At 48.2% G+C, this 17,631-nt stretch overlaps 1 protein-coding gene across 1 annotated transcript in view; it reads left to right on the forward strand.

Moving 5' to 3' along the window:
• Positions 1-17,631, forward strand: part of SEMA4A (semaphorin 4A) — a 30,214-nt gene that overhangs the window by 7,044 nt on the left and 5,539 nt on the right. Inside the window, 8 exon segments of the mRNA XM_040412420.1 lie at positions 12,707-12,846; positions 13,283-13,443; positions 15,383-15,442; positions 15,725-15,823; positions 16,290-16,401; positions 16,657-16,773; positions 16,892-17,031; positions 17,113-17,285. Of these exon segments, the coding sequence (XP_040268354.1) occupies positions 12,756-12,846; positions 13,283-13,443; positions 15,383-15,442; positions 15,725-15,823; positions 16,290-16,401; positions 16,657-16,773; positions 16,892-17,031; positions 17,113-17,285 (953 nt within the window). The 5' untranslated portion in view covers positions 12,707-12,755.

Raw genomic sequence — 17,631 nt, forward strand, 5'->3', positions numbered from 1 at the left:
CCTTGCCCTGCCATGCCCTGGGTGCTCAGACTCTTCTACATAAATGCAGCCTCAGAGGCGGTTGCTTTGGACTCTCTGATTCTGGGGCCCCTGCCCCTCACATGGCCCCTCCAGGCTTCTGTATAATGAACTTTTCTAATAGACTTCATTTCTATTTACTTACATTTGTACATCAGTTTTTGTGGTATAAATCGCCATTAGCCCCTTTTGTTCCGGCGTCCCCGGGGGCCCCATCGGCCCTGGTGTATTTACAGTTTTAGGTGTAAAGGTTTCTGATCATCCGCCCCCACCAGGAGGATGTGCCTCGCTCTCTGTAATCGACCCCCTTTGTGTTTGAATTCCTCACCATTCTCAACATCACTGCTTGCTGTCAGGAGTCTGAAAGCCCCAGCCTAGCCCTGCTCACACAGCATTGGCTTCGTTACAGTGTATCATCCAGGAGCGCCACAGGTATCTCTCCTGCACTACTACACTGTTACAAACCATGACCTGTGTCTGAGTCAGGATGGGTTTTAAGCCTTTGTTTTCTTTAATTGACATGAAGCAGAGGTCTTGAAACACAAAAAATGCAATCTGTTGCTATGACAATGGAGAACCCCTGGGCAGAGCAAACCCCCAAAGTTCCATGTCCCCACCCCCGTCTCTCAGGAGTGTCCACAAGAGCTGACAATCTACCCTGGGGGCAGGGCACTCCTTCTGTCCAGGTGGAGGCCTTTGATGTCCACAGGTGACCCGCTGAGGGGGCGGCCGCGCTCGCCCTGTGGGTGTCACATTCCTATGACGCTCAGTATCACTCCCTGAAGGATTTCCTGTCTGATCATCAATGTGAGTCAATGAGGGAAGTGGAGCAGGTAGGTACCAGGGTGAGCGCCGCGCGGTGATCGCAGAATGTGCTGTCTCTTTACATAGAATACCGTGCTGTCTCTATATAGAATGTGCTGCTGTCTCTTTACATAGAATACCGTGCTGTCTCTGTATATAGAATGTGCCGCTGTCTCTTTACATAGAATGCGCCGCTGTCTCTTTATATAGAATGTGCCGCTGTCTCTTTACATAGAATGCGCCGCTGTCTCTTTACATAGAATGCGCCGCTGTCTCTTTACATAGAATACCGTGCTGTCTCTTTATATAGAATGCGCCGCTGTCTCTTTATATAGAATGCGCCGCTGTCTCTTTATATAGAATGTGCCGCTGTCTCTTTATATAGAATGCGGTGCTGTCTCTTTATACCGAATGTGCCGCTGTCTCTTTACATAGAATACCATGCTGTCTCTGTATATAGAATGTGCTGCTGTCTCTTTACATAGAATACCGTGCTGTCTCTTTATACCGAATGTGCCGCTGTCTCTTTACATAGAATACCATGCTGTCTCTGTATATAGAATGTGCTGCTGTCTCTTTACATAGAATACCGTGCTGTCTCTATATAGAATGTGCTGCTGTCTCTTTACATAGAATACCGTGCTGTCTCTTTATATAGAATGCGGTGCTGTCTCTTTATATAGAATACCGTGCTGTCTCTTTATACCGAATGTGCCGCTGTCTCTTTACATAGAATACCGTGCTGTCTCTTTATATAGAATACGCCGCTGTCTCTTTATATAGAATGCGCCGCTGTCTCTTTATATAGAATGCGCCGCTGTCTCTTTATATAGAATGCGCCGCTGTCTCTTTATATAGAATGTGCCGCTGTCTCTTTATATAGAATGCGCCGCTGTCTTTTTATATAGAATGTGCCGCTGTCTCTTTATATAGAATGTGCCGCTGTCTCTTTACATAGAATACCGTGCTGTCTCTTTATATAGAATGCGCCGCTGTCTCTTTATATAGAATGCGGTGCTGTCTCTTTATATAGAATGCGCCGCTGTCTCTTTATATAGAATGCGCCGCTGTCTCTTTATATAGAATGCGCCGCTGTCTCTTTATATAGAATGTGCCGCTGTCTCTTTATATAGAATGTGCCGCTGTCTCTTTATATAGAATGTGCCGCTGTCTCTTTACATAGAATACCGTGCTGTCTCTTTATATAGAATGCGCCGCTGTCTCTTTACATAGAATACCGTGCTGTCTCTTTATATAGAATACGCCGCTGTCTCTTTATATAGAATGCGCCGCTGTCTCTTTATATAGAATGCGCCGCTGTCTCTTTATATAGAATGTGCCGCTGTCTCTTTATATAAATTGTGCCGCTGTCTCTTTATATAGAATGCGCCGCTGTCTCTTTATATAGAATGTGCCGCTGTCTCTTTATAGAGAATGTGCCGCTGTCTCTTTATATAGAATACGCCGCTGTCTCTTGACATAGAATACCGTGCTGTCTCTTTACATAGAATACGCCGCTGTCTCTTTACATAGAATGCGCCGCTGTCTCTTTACATAGAATGCGCCGCCGTCTCTTTATATAGAATACGCCGCTGTCTCTTTACATAGAATACCGTGCTGTCTCTTTATATAGAATGCGCCGCTGTCTCTTTACATAGAATACCGTGCTGTCTCTTTACATAGAATACGCCGCTGTCTCTTTACATAGAATGCGCCGCTGTCTCTTTATATAGAATGCAGTGCTGTCTCTTTATATAGAATGCGGTGCTGTCTCTTTATATAGAATACGCCGCTGTCTCTTTACATAGAATACCGTGCTGTCTCTTTACATAGAATACGCCGCTGTCTCTTTACATAGAATGCGCCGCTGTCTCTTTATATAGAATGCAGTGCTGTCTCTTTATATAGAATGCGCCGCTGTCTCTTTATATAGAATGCGCCGCTGTCTCTTTATATAGAATGTGCCGCTGTCTCTTTACATAGAATGCGCCGCTGTCTCTTTATATAGAATGTGCCGCTGTCTCTTTACATAGAATGCGCCGCTGTCTCTTTACATAGAATGCGCCGCTGTCTCTTTACATAGAATACCGTGCTGTCTCTTTATATAGAATGCGGTGCTGTCTCTTTATATAGAATGCACCGCTGTCTCTTTACATAGAATGCGCCGCTGTCTCTTTATATAGAATGTGCCGCTGTCTCTTTATACAGAATGTGCCGCTGTCTCTTTATATAGAATACCGTGCTGTCTCTTTATATAGAATGTGCCGCTGTCTCTTTATACAGAATGTGCTGCTGTCTCTTTATATAGAATACCGTGCTGTCTCTTTATATAGAATGTGCCGCTGTCTCTTTATACAGAATGTGCCGCTGTCTCTTTATACAGAATGTGCCGCTGTCTCTTTATATAGAATACCGTGCTGTCTCTTTATATAGAATGTGCCGCTGTCTCTTTATACAGAATGTGCTGCTGTCTCTTTACATAGAATACCGTGCTGTCTCTTTATATAGAATGCGCCGCTGTCTCTTTACATAGAATACGCCGCTGTCTCTTTATATAGAATGCGCCGCTGTCTCTTTACATAGAATACCGTGGTGTCTCTTTATATAGAATACCGTGCCGTCTCTTTACATAGAATACCGTGCTGTCTCTTTATATAGAATACCGTGCTGTCTCTTTATATAGAATGCGCCGCTGTCTCTTTACATAGAATACCGTGCTGTCTCTTTATATAGAATGTGCCGCTGTCTCTTTATATAGAATACCGTGCTGTCTCTTTATATAGAATGCGCCGCTGTCTCTTTACATAGAATACGCCACTGTCTCTTTATATAGAATGCGCCGCTGTCTCTTTACATAGAATACCGTGCTGTCTCTTTATATAGAATGCGCTGCTGTCTCTTTATATAGAATGCGCCGCTGTCTCTTTGTATAGAATGCGGCGCTGTCTCTTTATATATAACGAGCTGCTGTCCCTATACTATGGTGCTGTCTCTTTAGATATCATGTGGCGGTCTCTTTACATGAAGGGCCTCCCCTCTTTATTACAGTGTGCGCTGTCTCTTTATATAGAATGCGGCGCTGTCTCTTTATATAGAATGCGGCGCTGTCTCTTTATATAGAATGCGGCGCTGTCTCTTTATATAGAATGTGCCGCTGTCTCTTTATACAGAATGTGCCGCTGTCTCTTTATATAGAATGTGCCGCTGTCTCTTTATACAGAATGTGCCGCTGTCTCTTTACATAGAATGCGCCGCTGTCTCTTTATATAGAATGTGCCGCTGTCTCTTTATACAGAATGTGCCGCTGTCTCTTTACATAGAATGCGCCGCTGTCTCTTTACATAGAATGCGCCGCTGTCTCTTTATATAGAATGTGCCGCTGTCTCTTTACATAGAATGCGCCGCTGTCTCTTTATATAGAATACCGTGCTGTCTCTTTATATAGAATGCGCCGCTGTCTCTTTATATAGAATGTGCCGCTGTCTCTTTATATAGAATGCGCCGCTGTCTCTTTATACAGAATGTGCCGCTGTCTCTTTATATAGAATGTGCCGCTGTCTCTTTATATAGAATACCGTGCTGTCTCTTTATATAGAATGTGCCGCTGTCTCTTTATACAGAATGTGCCGCTGTCTCTTTATATAGAATGTGCCGCTGTCTCTTTATATAGAATACCGTGCTGTCTCTTTACATAGAATGCACCGCTGTCTCTTTACATAGAATGCGCCGCTGTCTCTTTATATAGAATGCGCCGCTGTCTCTTTATATAGAATGCGCCGCTGTCTCTTTGTATAGAATGCGCCGCTGTCTCTTTATATATAACGAGCTGCTGTCCCTATACTATGGTGCTGTCTCTTTAGATATCATGTGGCGGTCTCTTTACATGAAGGATCTCCCCTCTTTATTACAGTGTGCGCTGTCTCTTTAAATCCTGCAATGATTGACATTTCTTAGAGAGCGGTCCCTTTAAATCTGACTGCGTGTCGTCATAGCTGGGCGTGACTCCTGGACTTTCTAATAATCTGCGCTGTCCCTTTAAGGCCACAGTGTGTACAGCGCTCCTCTGCATGTGGTGCTGTCTCTTTAGAGTTCAGCAGCAGTTCTTCACACTCTCCTTGTGGTACTGTCTCTTTAAATCCTGCTGCTGTTGATGTTGTAGGGGAGGCACAGTTAATCATGTTTTGTAATTTGGCGCTGGCCCTTTAAAGAATATATGTGTCACTGTCCCTTTAAATGAGATCGCTGCCTGTTGCCGGCCGTTCAGACGTCGCCCTGTCCTGGCGGGTGATTAACCCATTCACAGGCAGGCGCTGGCCCTTAAAGAAGCGGCGCCGCCTGCAGGCCGAGCTGTCGGGACTTGCAGGGAGCGCTCTTCCTCATTCCTCAGTCACACACCGAGCGGAGGGTGAGTAGTAGCACCACTGTGTGTCCTGGGGCAGATGATGGGAGGCGTAGTACATGAGGAGGTTGTGATGGCAGCATCTCTGCAGACTGTTCCCCCAGTGTGTTGTCTGTGAGATCTGCAGAGCATCGCCCCCTGCCCTCCCTCCTATCTCTTTCAGTCCTGCTCTTGTCTCTGTCACTTCAGGGTCTTGTCTGATCTCAGGGTTCTGTGATGCTGGGTGAGCCGGCCATAGGGAAGGCTAGCCTGCAGTGCATGGTGTGGGAGATGCTCTGCAGAGCTTGTGACCCTGCTGCTCATGTCACAACAGAGGAGCAAACTACCCCTGCAGATTATTACACCACCACCACCTGCAGAACTTTGGTCCCACTACCTCCTGGCAGATACATAGTGATATAAACTGCAGATTATTACACCCCGACCTCTCTGCCGGTGCAGTCACTGTGTACATGCATTACTTATCCTGTACTGATCCTGAGTTACATCCTGTATTATACTCCAGAGCTGCACTCACTATTCTGCTGGTGCAGTCACTGTATACATACATTACTTATCCTGTACTGATCCTGAGTTACATCCTGTATTATACTCCAGAGCTGCACTCACTATTCTGCTGGTGCAGTCACTGTGTACATACATTACTTATCCTGTACTGATCCAGAGTTACATCCTGTATTATACTCCAGAGCTGCAATCACTATTCTGCTGGTGCAGTCACTGTGTACATACATTACTTATCCTGTACTGATCCTGAGTTATATCCTGTATTATACTCCAGAGCTGCACTCACTATTCTGCTGGTGCAGTCACTGTGTACATACATTACTTATCCTGTACTGATCCTGAGTTACATCCTGTATTATACTCCAGAGCTGCACTCACTATTCTGCTGGTGCAGTCACTGTGTACATACATTACTTATCCTGCATTATACTCCAGAGCTGCACTCACTATTCTGCTGGTGCAGTCACTGTGTACATACACTACTTATCCTGTACTGATCCTGAAGTTACATCCTGTATTATACTCCAGAGCTGCACTCACTCTTCTGCTGGTTCAGTCACTGTGTACATACATTGCTTATCCTGTACTGATCCTGAGTTACATCCTGTATTATACTCCAGAGCTGCACTCACTATTCTGCTGGTGCAGTCACTGTGTACATACATTACTTATCCTGTACTGATCCTGAGTTACATCCTGTATTATACTCCAGAGCTGCACTCACTATTCTGCTGGTGCAGTCAATGTGTACATACATTACTTATCCTGTACTGATCCTGAGTTACATCCTGTATTATACTCCAGAGCTGCACTCACTATTCTGCTGGTGCAGTCACTGTGTACATACATTACTTATCCTGTATTATACTCCAGAGCTGCACTCACTATTCTGCTGGTGCAGTCACTGTGTAAATACATTACTTATCCTGTACTGATCCTGAGTTACAGCCGGTATTATACTCCAGAGCTGCACTCACTATTCTGCTGGTGCAGTCACTGTGTACATACATTACTTATCCTGTACTGATCCTGAGTTACATCCTGTATTATACTCCAGAGCTGCACTCCCTATTCTGCTGGTGCAGTCACTGTGTACATACATTACTTATCCTGTATTATACTCCAGAGCTGCACTCACTATTCTGCTGGTGCAGTCACTGTGTACATACATTACTTATCCTGTACTGATCCTGAGTTACAGCCGGTATTATACTCCAGAGCTGCACTCACTATTCTGCTGGTGCAGTCACTGTGTACATACATTACTTATCCTGTATTATACTCCAGAGCTGCACTCACTATTCTGCTGGTGCAGTCACTGTGTACATACATTACTTATCCTGTACTGATCCTGAGTTACATCTTGTATTATACTCCAGAGCTGCACTCACTATTCTGCTGGTGCAGTCACTGTGTACATACATTACTTATCCTGTATTATACTCCAGAGCTGCACTCGCTATTTTGCTGGTGCAGTCACTGTGTACATACATTACTTATCCTGTACTGATCCTGAGTTACAGCCGGTATTATACTCCAGAGCTGCACTCACTATTCTGCTGGTGCAGTCACTGTGTACATACATTACTTATCCTGTACTGATCCTGAGTTACATCCTGTATTATACTCTAGAGCTGCACTCACTATTCTGCTGGTTCAGTCACTGTGTACATTTATTACTTATCCTGTACTGATCCTGAGTTACATCTTGTATTATGCTCCAGAGCTGCACTCACTATTCTGCTGGTGCAGTCACTGTGTACATACATTACTTATCCTGTACTGATCCTCAGTTACATCCTGTATTATACTCCAGAGCTGCACTCACTATTCTACTGGTGCAGTCACTGTGTACATACATTACTTATCCTGTACTGATCCTGAGTTACATCCTGTATTATACTCCAGAGCTGCACTCACTATTCTGCTGGTGCAGTCACTGTGTACATACATTACTTATCCTGTACTGATCCTGAGTTACATCCTGTATTATACTCCAGAGCTGCACTCACTATTCTGCTGGTGCAGTCACTGTGTACATACATTACTTATCCTGTACTGATCCTGAGTTACATCCTGTATTATACTCCAGAGCTGCACTCACTATTCTGCTGGTGCAGTCACTGTGTACATACATTACTTATCCTGTACTGATCCTGAGTTACATCCTGTATTATACCCCAGAGCTGCACTCACTATTCTGCTGGTGCAGTCACTGTGTACATACATTACTTATCCTGTACTGATCCTGAGTTACATCCTGTATTATACTCCAGAGCTGCACTCACTATTCTGCTGGTGCAGTCACTGTGTACATACATTACTTATCCTGTACTGATCCTGAGTTACATCCTATATTATACTCCAGAGCTGCACTCACTATTCTGCTGGTACAGTCACTGTGTACATACATTACTTATCCTGTACTGATCCTGAGTTACATCTTGTATTATACTCCAGAGCTGCACTCACTATTCTGCTGGTGCAGTCACTGTGTACATACATTACTTATCCTGTACTGATCCTGAGTTACATCTTGTATTATACTCCAGAGCTGCACTCACTATTCTGCTGGTGCAGTCACTGTGTACATTTATTACTTATCCTGTACTGATCCTGAGTTACATCTTGTATTATGCTCCAGAGCTGCACTCACTATTCTGCTGGTGCAGTCACTGTGTACATACATTACTTAGCCTGTATTATACTCCAGAGCTGCACTCCCTATTCTGCTGGTGCAGTCACTGTGTACATTTATTACTTATCCTGTACTGATCCTGAGTTACATCTTGTATTATGCTCCAGAGCTGCACTCACTATTCTGCTGGTGCAGTCACTGTGTTCATCCATTACTTATCCTGTACTGATCCTGAGTTACATCCTGTATTATACTCCAGAGCTGCACTCACTATTCTGCTGGTGCAGTCACTGTGTTCATCCATTACTTATCCTGTACTGATACTGAGTTACATCATGTATTATACTCCAGAGCTGCACTCATTATTCTGCTGGTGCAGTCACTGTGTACATACATTACTTATCCTGTACTGATCCTGAGTTACATCCTGTATTATACTCCAGAGCTGCACTCACTATTCTGCTGGTGCAGTCACTGTGCACATACATTACTTATCCTGTACTGATCCTGAGTTACATCCTGTATTATACTCCAGAGCTGCACTCACTATTCTGCTGGTGCAGTCACTGTGTACATTTATTACTTATCCTGTACTGATCCTGAGTTACATCTTGTATTATGCTCCAGAGCTGCACTCACTATTCTGCTGGTGCAGTCACTGTGTACATACATTACTTATCCTGTATTGTACTCCAGAGCTGCACTCACTATTCTGCTGGTGCAGTCAGTGACTACATACTTGACATTATTGTTTAGTTGCAGTGTGGTCTCTGAACATTTAGTTGTGTGCAGTGACAGGTGCGGCGCTATGGATCAGTGAGAGTTTCCATGGGGCGGTATTACTGTGCCCTCAGTTCCGCCTCCTCCTGTGCAAAACACCTGGGACATTTGCATTTTTTTGAAAGGCAAATATTGACTTTGTGTTAGAAGTGAGATGGAAAGAGCCAATGAAAGGAGATGTGTCCTCACATTATATATTACCGCACAGTACCGCTCCTCCTGGATGTATGGACGGCGCACAGTACCGCTCCTCCTGGATGTATGGACGGCGCACAGTACCGCTCCTCCTGTGTGTATGGACGGTGCACAGTACCGCTCCTCCTGGATGTATGGACTGTGCACAGTACCGCTCCTCCTGTGTGTATGGATGGTGCACAGTACCGCTCCTCCTGTGTGTATGGACGGTGCACAGTACCGCTCCTCCTGTGTGTGTGGACGGTGCACAGTACCGCTCCTCCTGTGTGTGTGGACGGTGCACAGTACCGCTCCTCCTGTGTGTGTGGACGGTGCACAGTACCGCTCCTCCTGTGTGTATGGACGGTGCACAGTACCGCTCCACCTGTGTGTATGGACGGTGCACAGTACCGCTCCTCCTGGGTGTATGGACGGTGCACAGTACCGCTCCTCCTGGGTGTATGGACGGTGCACAGTACCGCTCCTCCTGTGTGTATGGACGGTGCACAGTACCGCTCCTCCTGTGTGTGTGGACGGTGCACAGTACCGCTCCTCCTGTGTGTGTGGACGGTGCACAGTACCGCTCCTCCTGTGTGTGTGGACGGTGCACAGTACCGCTCCTCCTGTGTGTGTGGACGGTGCACAGTACCGCTCCACCTGTGTGTATGGACGGTGCACAGTACCGCTCCTCCTGGATATATGGACGGTGCACAGTACCGCTCCTCCTGTGTGTATGGACGGTGCACAGTACCGCTCCTCCTGGATATATGGACGGTGCACAGTACCGCTCCACCTGTGTGTATGGACGGTGCACAGTACCGCTCCTCCTGGGTGTATGGACGGTGCACAGTACCGCTCCTCCTGGGTGTATGGACGGTGCACAGTACCGCTCCTCCTGGATATATGGACGGTGCACAGTACCGCTCCTTATGTTATATGCTCTCTGCACATTTCCTGCTCTTCCTTTCTCTTTTCCTGTGTGGTTAAACTGACGGCGCTCTGTACTAATAATGCACACTAGCGGCACAGGATGCAGGGGAGGAGACGTGAAGGGTTAATGTGCAGGGGTCTATTCTGCTGTCTTGGGGGTGGGGGGATGGGGTGTATATTGCTGAGCGGCTGTGAGGGTCAGGAGTCCAGGAAAGCTGGGTGCCAGGATGGAGGTGGCAGGACAGCGACAACAAATGTTGCAACGTCCTGAGTATGAAACCACAAGGGCTTTAATGGGGAAGTAATAAAACAAAGCGGAAGGAAGGCGCAGACACCGGGGAATGTCCTCAGAGTGGTTTTGGCCCCACATTAAAGGACAGATAGATAGGTTCGGGGGGAACGAAGAACTGTGAGCCAATGGGGAGGAGACTGGGAGGTCGCCCCCTGCTGGCCAAGGAACTGCGGAAAGATCCAGATAGCCCATGGTGGGTCTCCGATCCCAGACTGACCGAGACGACCTGACGTGTGTGAGGCCATCTCTGGAGTCACTGATCCTCCAACTAGAACATCCCTCATGCCGCAAGGATTGGTCACAACCCCGCCTGATCAGAAGCGAGCCACGGACGGCCGTGGCTGATCTATTACTGGGCGCCAGGTGCACCAAATACTCTGAACAGAGTGCAGACCGCGGTATTGAGACACAGCTAGATGAAATAAGCTGAAATACCGCATACAAGGCGGCACCTCCTCATAAAAATATATACTTTATTAGAAAGCACAAAGTCCAACTAATAAAATCATTTGTATACGATGACAGCACTGTGTGTGGACTAGACCTATGTACCTACAACCGCCAGAGTAATGTATAATACAGGAGCAGAGCATGATAAGGAAGGCATCAAAAATTGCAGATACTTATCAGAATGAAAATATCAGCGGGCATGGTGTGTAGGTAAAATACGCCCCACGCGTATCGCCAGGTCAAACTGGCTTCCTCAGGGGTCACAGATATTTAACTATGGAAGCAGATAAGTTGTTCACACGAGTCTGGAGGAATATCTTATCTGCTTCCATAGTTAAATATCTGGGACCCCTGAGGAAGCCAGTTTGACCTGGCGATACGCGTGGGGCGTATTTTACCTACACACCATGCCCGCTGATATTTTCATTCTGATAAGTATCTGCAATTTTTGATGCCTTCCTTATCATGCTCTGCTCCTGTATTATACATTACTCTGGCGGTTGTAGGTACATAGGTCTAGTCCACACACAGTGCTGTCATCGTATACCATGATTTTATTCGATGGACTTTGTGCAGCCTAGTATGCGGTATTTCTTTCTGCTTATTTCATACAGGTGCACTAATATTTGGCAGCACATTGAGTGTCATTTGGGTGCCAGGTGTGGTAGTATTTGGTGGTATATGGAGTATTATTTTGGTACCAGGTGCGGTAGTATTTGGCAGTATATGGAGTATTATTTGGGTGTCAGGTGTGGTAGTATTTGGTGGTATATGGAGTATTATTTCGGCACCAGGTGCGGTAGTATTTGGCGGTATATGGAGCATTATTTCGGCACCAGATGCGGTAGTATATGGAGTATTATTTCGGCACCAGGTGCGGTAGTATTTGGCAGTATATGGAGTATTATTTGTGTGCCATCCTCCCCTTGTATTAACCGCTCCTTCGCTGGAAGCCTCACAGGTCCGTGGACACATCACTGTCTGCCCGCTGTGCCGCTCCAGCGCCCGTCTGTCATGTGACTTCTCGAGAGGTTTTAGGGAAGCGTCTCCGCGATGATCACAAGTGATATCAACATTATTCTGTGAAATCTGAATGTGGTTACACGGAGAAACTGCCAACATCCGCCCTGAAAGAGGAATCCGATGGTTTCCTTTCTCCTTCACATGAACAGTGGCAGAACATCGCCCATAGTGATAGATCCTGCAGATTATTACACCTCTGACCTCTCTAGAGATCTGCAGAACATCGCTCTGTCCTCTCTACCTCCTGACAGATACATAGTGATATATCCTGCAGATTATTACTCCTCTGACCTCTCTAGAGACCTGCAGAACATCGCTCTGTCCTCTCTACCTCCTGACAGATACACAGTGATATATCCTGCAGATTATTACACCTCTCTAGAGATCTGCAGAACATCGCTCTGTCCTCTCTACCTCCTGACAGATACACATTGATATATCCTGCAGAGTATTACCCCTCTCTAGAGATCTGCAGAACATCGCTCTGTCCTCTCTACCTCCTGACAGATACACAGTGATATATCCTGCAGAGTATTACTCCTCTAACCTCTCTAGAGATCTGCAGAACATCGCTCTGCCCTCTCTACCTCCTGACAGATACACAAGATATATCCTGCAGAGTATTACCCCTCTTTGGCTGGCGTCTGGTACAGGGGGTCACTTACTTTTTATTAAACCTCTCTCTCCGCAGATCTGGGAGATAAATACGGCTTTGGGCTTGTGATCGCTCTGGTGACGTCATGCCCCCCTGGGTGGTCGCTCAGTGCTTGGCGCTGGTGATGCTGACATACGCCATGGCGGAGCCTGTGCCCAGGATTACGTTCCAATCCGGTAAGTGTCAGCTTTGAATCTGGAAAAGCTGGGTGACATTCACTGGCCGCCCTGCAGCTGTTATTGGGGTTGTCGGCCCGCTTTCCGTGCAGAGGGCGGGGATGATGTAACTACATAGCTGCACCTGGTGTCATTCGTGAGCTGGGTAACCCCTGTGAGAGCGGCCATGTTGGTAGCCACCCAGCTTTCCCAGGGAGAGATATATCTGAGGACTACTGTCACACTAGTAATGATTCCTCGTGGTCTCGGGTCCCGTCACCCGCAGACAGTCCCTGGAGAACCAGCAGAACAGGTTGTGTCAGGTGACGTCTCACATCATGTAGATAAACATGTGAAGGGCATGTGATGGGCCCGGAGCACGCCAGGGGTAGGGTGCCCGCAGGGTCACCACAGACGTGGGGTGTCTTTATTCTTATATCTGCTGCTTGTGTCCTAGGTGACCCCTCCAGGTCAGTGAATATCTTCCGCAGAAGTGACATCCAGCACTATGACCGCCTGCTGCTCTCCCAGGATGGGGAGACGCTGTACGTGGGCGCCAGGGACAACATCCTAGCCTTCAGCCTGAAGGACCCCCGGAACATCCTGCTGACCAGAGAGGTGAGACCCTGACACAGGAGGGCCACGTCTCTAGAGTGCCGCACTGCTTGTCTGGAGGGCTCGGTCTACGGAGGGTTGGCTGCGTGTCTAGAGTGTATTTCTGAAGGGCTATGCCTCTGGAGTTCTAGATCTCTGGAGGGCTGCTGTGTGTCTGGAGGGCTAGATGTCTGGAGGTCTGCTGTGTATCTGGAGGGCTGGGTCTCTGGAGGTCTGCTGCTTGTCTGGAGGGCTGGGTCTCTGGAGGTCTAGATTTCTGGAGGTCTGCTGTGTGTCTGGAGGACTAGGTCTCTAAAGGTCTGCTGCATGTCTGGAGGGCTGGGTCTCTGGAGGTCTAGATTTCTGGAGGGCTTCTACATGTCTGGAGGACTAGGTCTCTGGAGGGCTGCTGCATGTCTGGAGGATTAGGTGTCTGGAGGGCTGGGTCTCTCTAGGTCTAGATCTCTGGAGGACTAGGTCTCTGGAGGTCTGCTGCATGTCTGGAGGATTAGGTCTCTGGAGGTCTGCTGCATGTCTGGAGGACTAGGTCTCTAAAGGTCTGCTGCATGTCTGGAGGGCTGGGTCTCTGGAGGTCTAGATTTCTGGAGGACTAGGTCTCTGGAGGGCTTCTACATGTCTGGAGGACTAGGTCTCTGGAGGGCTGCTGCATGTCTGGAGGATTAGGTGTCTGGAGGGCTGGGTCTCTCTAGGTCTAGATCTCTGGAGGACTAGGTCTCTGGAGGGCCAGCTGCGTGTCCAGAGGACAAGGTCTCTGGAGGATTAGGTCTCTGGAGGTCTGCTGCGTGTCTGGAGGGCTGGGTCTCTGGAGGACTAGGTCTCTGGACGGCTGCTGTGTGTCTGGAGGGCTAGATGTCTGGAGGTCTGCTGTGTATCTGGAGGGCTGGGTCTCTGGAGGTCTGCTGCTTGTCTGGAGGGCTGGAGGTCTAGATTTCTGGAGGTCTGCTGTGTGTCTGGAGGATTAGGTCTCTGGAGGTCTGCTGTGTGTCTGGAGGACTAGGTCTCTAAAGGTCTGCTGCATGTCTGGAGGGCTGGGTCTCTGGAGGTCTAGATTTCTGGAGGACTAGGTCTCTGGAGGGCTGCTGCATGTCTGGAGGATTAGGTGTCTGGAGGGCTGGGTCTCTCTAGGTCTAGATCTCTGGAGGACTAGGTCTCTGGAGGTCTGCTGCATGTCTGGAGGATTAGGTCTCTGGAGGTCTGCTGCATGTCTGGAGGACTAGGTCTCTAAAGGTCTGCTGCATGTCTGGAGGGCTGGGTCTCTGGAGGTCTAGATTTCTGGAGGACTAGGTCTCTGGAGGGCTTCTACATGTCTGGAGGACTAGGTCTCTGGAGGGCTGCTGCATGTCTGGAGGATTAGGTGTCTGGAGGGCTGGGTCTCTCTAGATCTAGATCTCAGGAGGACTAGGTCTCTGGAGGGCCAGCTGCGTGTCCAGAGGACAAGGTCTCTGGAGGATTAGGTCTCTGGAGGGCTGCTGCATGTCTGGAGGACTAGGTCTCTGGAGGGCTGCTGCATGTCTGGAGGACTAGGTCTCTGGAGGGCTGCTGCATGTCTGGAGGACTAGGTCTCTGGAGGGCTGCTGCATGTCTGGAGGACTAGGTCTCTGGAGGGCTGCTGCATGTCTGGAGGACTAGGTCTCTGGAGGGCTGCTGCATGTCTGGAGGACTAGGTCTCTGGAGGGCTGCTGCGTGTCTGGAGGACTAGGTCTCTGGAGGGCTGCTGCATGTCTGGAAGACTAGGTCTCTGGAGGGCTGCTGCATGTCTGGAGGACTAGGTCTCTGGAGGGCTGCTGCGTGTCTGGAGGACTAGGTCTCTGGAGGGCTGCTGCGTGTCTGCAGGACTAGGTCTCTGGAGGGCTGCTGCATGTCTGGAGGACTAGGTCTCTGGAGTGCCGTGTGTATTACAGGTCCCACCACCAGTCCCCTAACTCACTTTCTATATTTTTAGATTTCTTGGGCGTCCAAACCCGATCAAATCGAGAACTGTAAGTTGAAGGCAAGGAAACAGGTAAGAGACAGAGCGGAAAGCCACAAGGGATGTCTTCTCCTTCTAAAAAGACGTACATGACCACACGGGACATTTATAGGGTCACATAGGGATCCCCCGCACCCCTTACTCCCACCTGCCGTCTATATGATTCCGTGGCTATGTGTCGGGCCCTTGCTCTCTCTGTCACAGCCATAACCCTGACAATTTCAGACACAACAGTGACACCTAGAGGTGAGAATAGGAAGTTCATCCGAGGATTACCGGACCTAAATCCTGACCGTTCTTCCTCGTATTTTTCAGGCTGAATGTTTAAATTTTATGCGAATTCTGCTTCATTTAAACGACACCCACCTGTACGCCTGCGGGACCAACGCCTTCAGCCCAACCTGCACCTATGTGGTAAGTACACGGCTCTCCTGTATCTACAGGGGACGCCATTTTGGTTCTGCTATGGATCCTGGCATGGGCAGTCTTGGTGCTTGTACACTGGGCCGCCCCCTGAGTCAGATACATTATATACGGTCATTACTCAGTTACTCACACGTTACGCGGCTCCTATAATTACAGGGGATGGCGGTTAATCAGTAAATTACGGCTCCGCGAGGAGTAATTGATCCTAATACTACAGCAATTAGCCGACAACATGAAAGGAATGACCTCATGGGTGACCCCAGGAGCTAACAATCTACCATGCCCAAGAGCTTACCATCTAGCATTGTGTGAGGAGGGTCCAAGCTCCAGATGTATAGTCTGGAGGCACAGGAGTTAATGTGTACGGAGGGGCCCATCGTGAAAGAATATCCCCGCTCAGGGGCCCCTCTCCTCTGTCAACTCAAGGAGCTTACAATCTGTTTGCCGATTTCAGGACCTGAATGGCTTTTCGTTGCTGCTCAGTCATAAGAACGAGACCGTAACGGTTGACGGGAAGGGTCAGTCGCCCTTCGACCCTCAGCACACACACACAGGCATCATGGTGGGTAAGTAGTCACGAGGTGGGCATCGGGGTCTGCGAGCTGGGAGGGAAGGGGTTAAAAATTCTATTCTGCCATTCCTGGGAAAGCTGGATTATCATGACTCCGCTTTCCCAGGGAACCTATGGTCAGGAGATACATCCCTGCGCCGCTATTCCAGGAGGGCGTAGCTAGAATGGCAACCACATATCTTCTCACCCAACTTTCCGAGTCCCCGCACCACCCAGATATGGCCGTATTCATGGTCTTCTCTTCCCACAGATGGCGAGCTGTATACTGGCACCATGAACAACTTCATGGGTAACGAGCCCATCATCCTGAGGAGCCTGGGCACCCGGCCATCCCTCAAGACGGACGCCTCGCTGGGCTGGCTGCACTGTAAGATACATAAAGGGGACCTCTGACGTGTATAGTGGTACTGCTGCGTGTCCTCTAGGGGGCAGGCTGAGGCTGTGTGCCCCCCAGCAGTCATTGTTTCCCTTTCTCTCCCTGGTAGCGGACACCTCATTTGCAGGGTCATTCTACATCCAGTCTCAGGACTTGGCCGGCAGGGTGTACTTCTTCTTTGAGGAGACTGGGAAAGAGTTTGACTTCTTTGACAAGGTGACGGTATCCAGAGTCGCCCGGGTGTGCAAGGTAAGTGTACCGCCTAGTGATGGTGGTCGCCGATGGGTCCGTGGCTCCACCCCAGATGTGTCACTCATCTTATTACTACAGGACGACGTTGGAGGAGACAAAGTCCTACAGAAGAAATGGACGACCTTCCTGAAGGCGCAACTGGTCTGCAACCACATGGACAACTTCCCCTTCAATGTCATTCGTCACGTGGCGCTTGTCAGTCCAGACAACCCGCAAAACACTGTCTTCTATGGAGTGTTCACTTCACAGTGGTGAGTTACACATAGGAGCAGTATTATAGTCGTTACAGCTAAGTTAGGGGTATTCGGATTGTGGCTGACCTTTCCGGATGAACCTAAAATGCCCTCTGACCTTTACAGGAGAACGTAATGTGACCTTCTCTAACCTTCTGAATGCACATGTCCAACTGTTCAATGTTTCAGGACTTTTTGCACAACTTGCTGTTCTCTAACAAGGAGCTTAACGCCAGGTGTTTGATCCAAGAATCGCCCAATACATTTCCTGGATCAATTAGAATTGGTATTTACACAGTCCTCCTCATCATGCTGCTCACATGGTGACGTCATGAGACCAAGACGACACCTAACAATTGATGAA

Source organism: Bufo bufo, chromosome 11 (genome assembly GCF_905171765.1).
Source record: "Bufo bufo chromosome 11, aBufBuf1.1, whole genome shotgun sequence".
NCBI classification, from domain to species: Eukaryota; Metazoa; Chordata; class Amphibia; order Anura; family Bufonidae; genus Bufo; species Bufo bufo.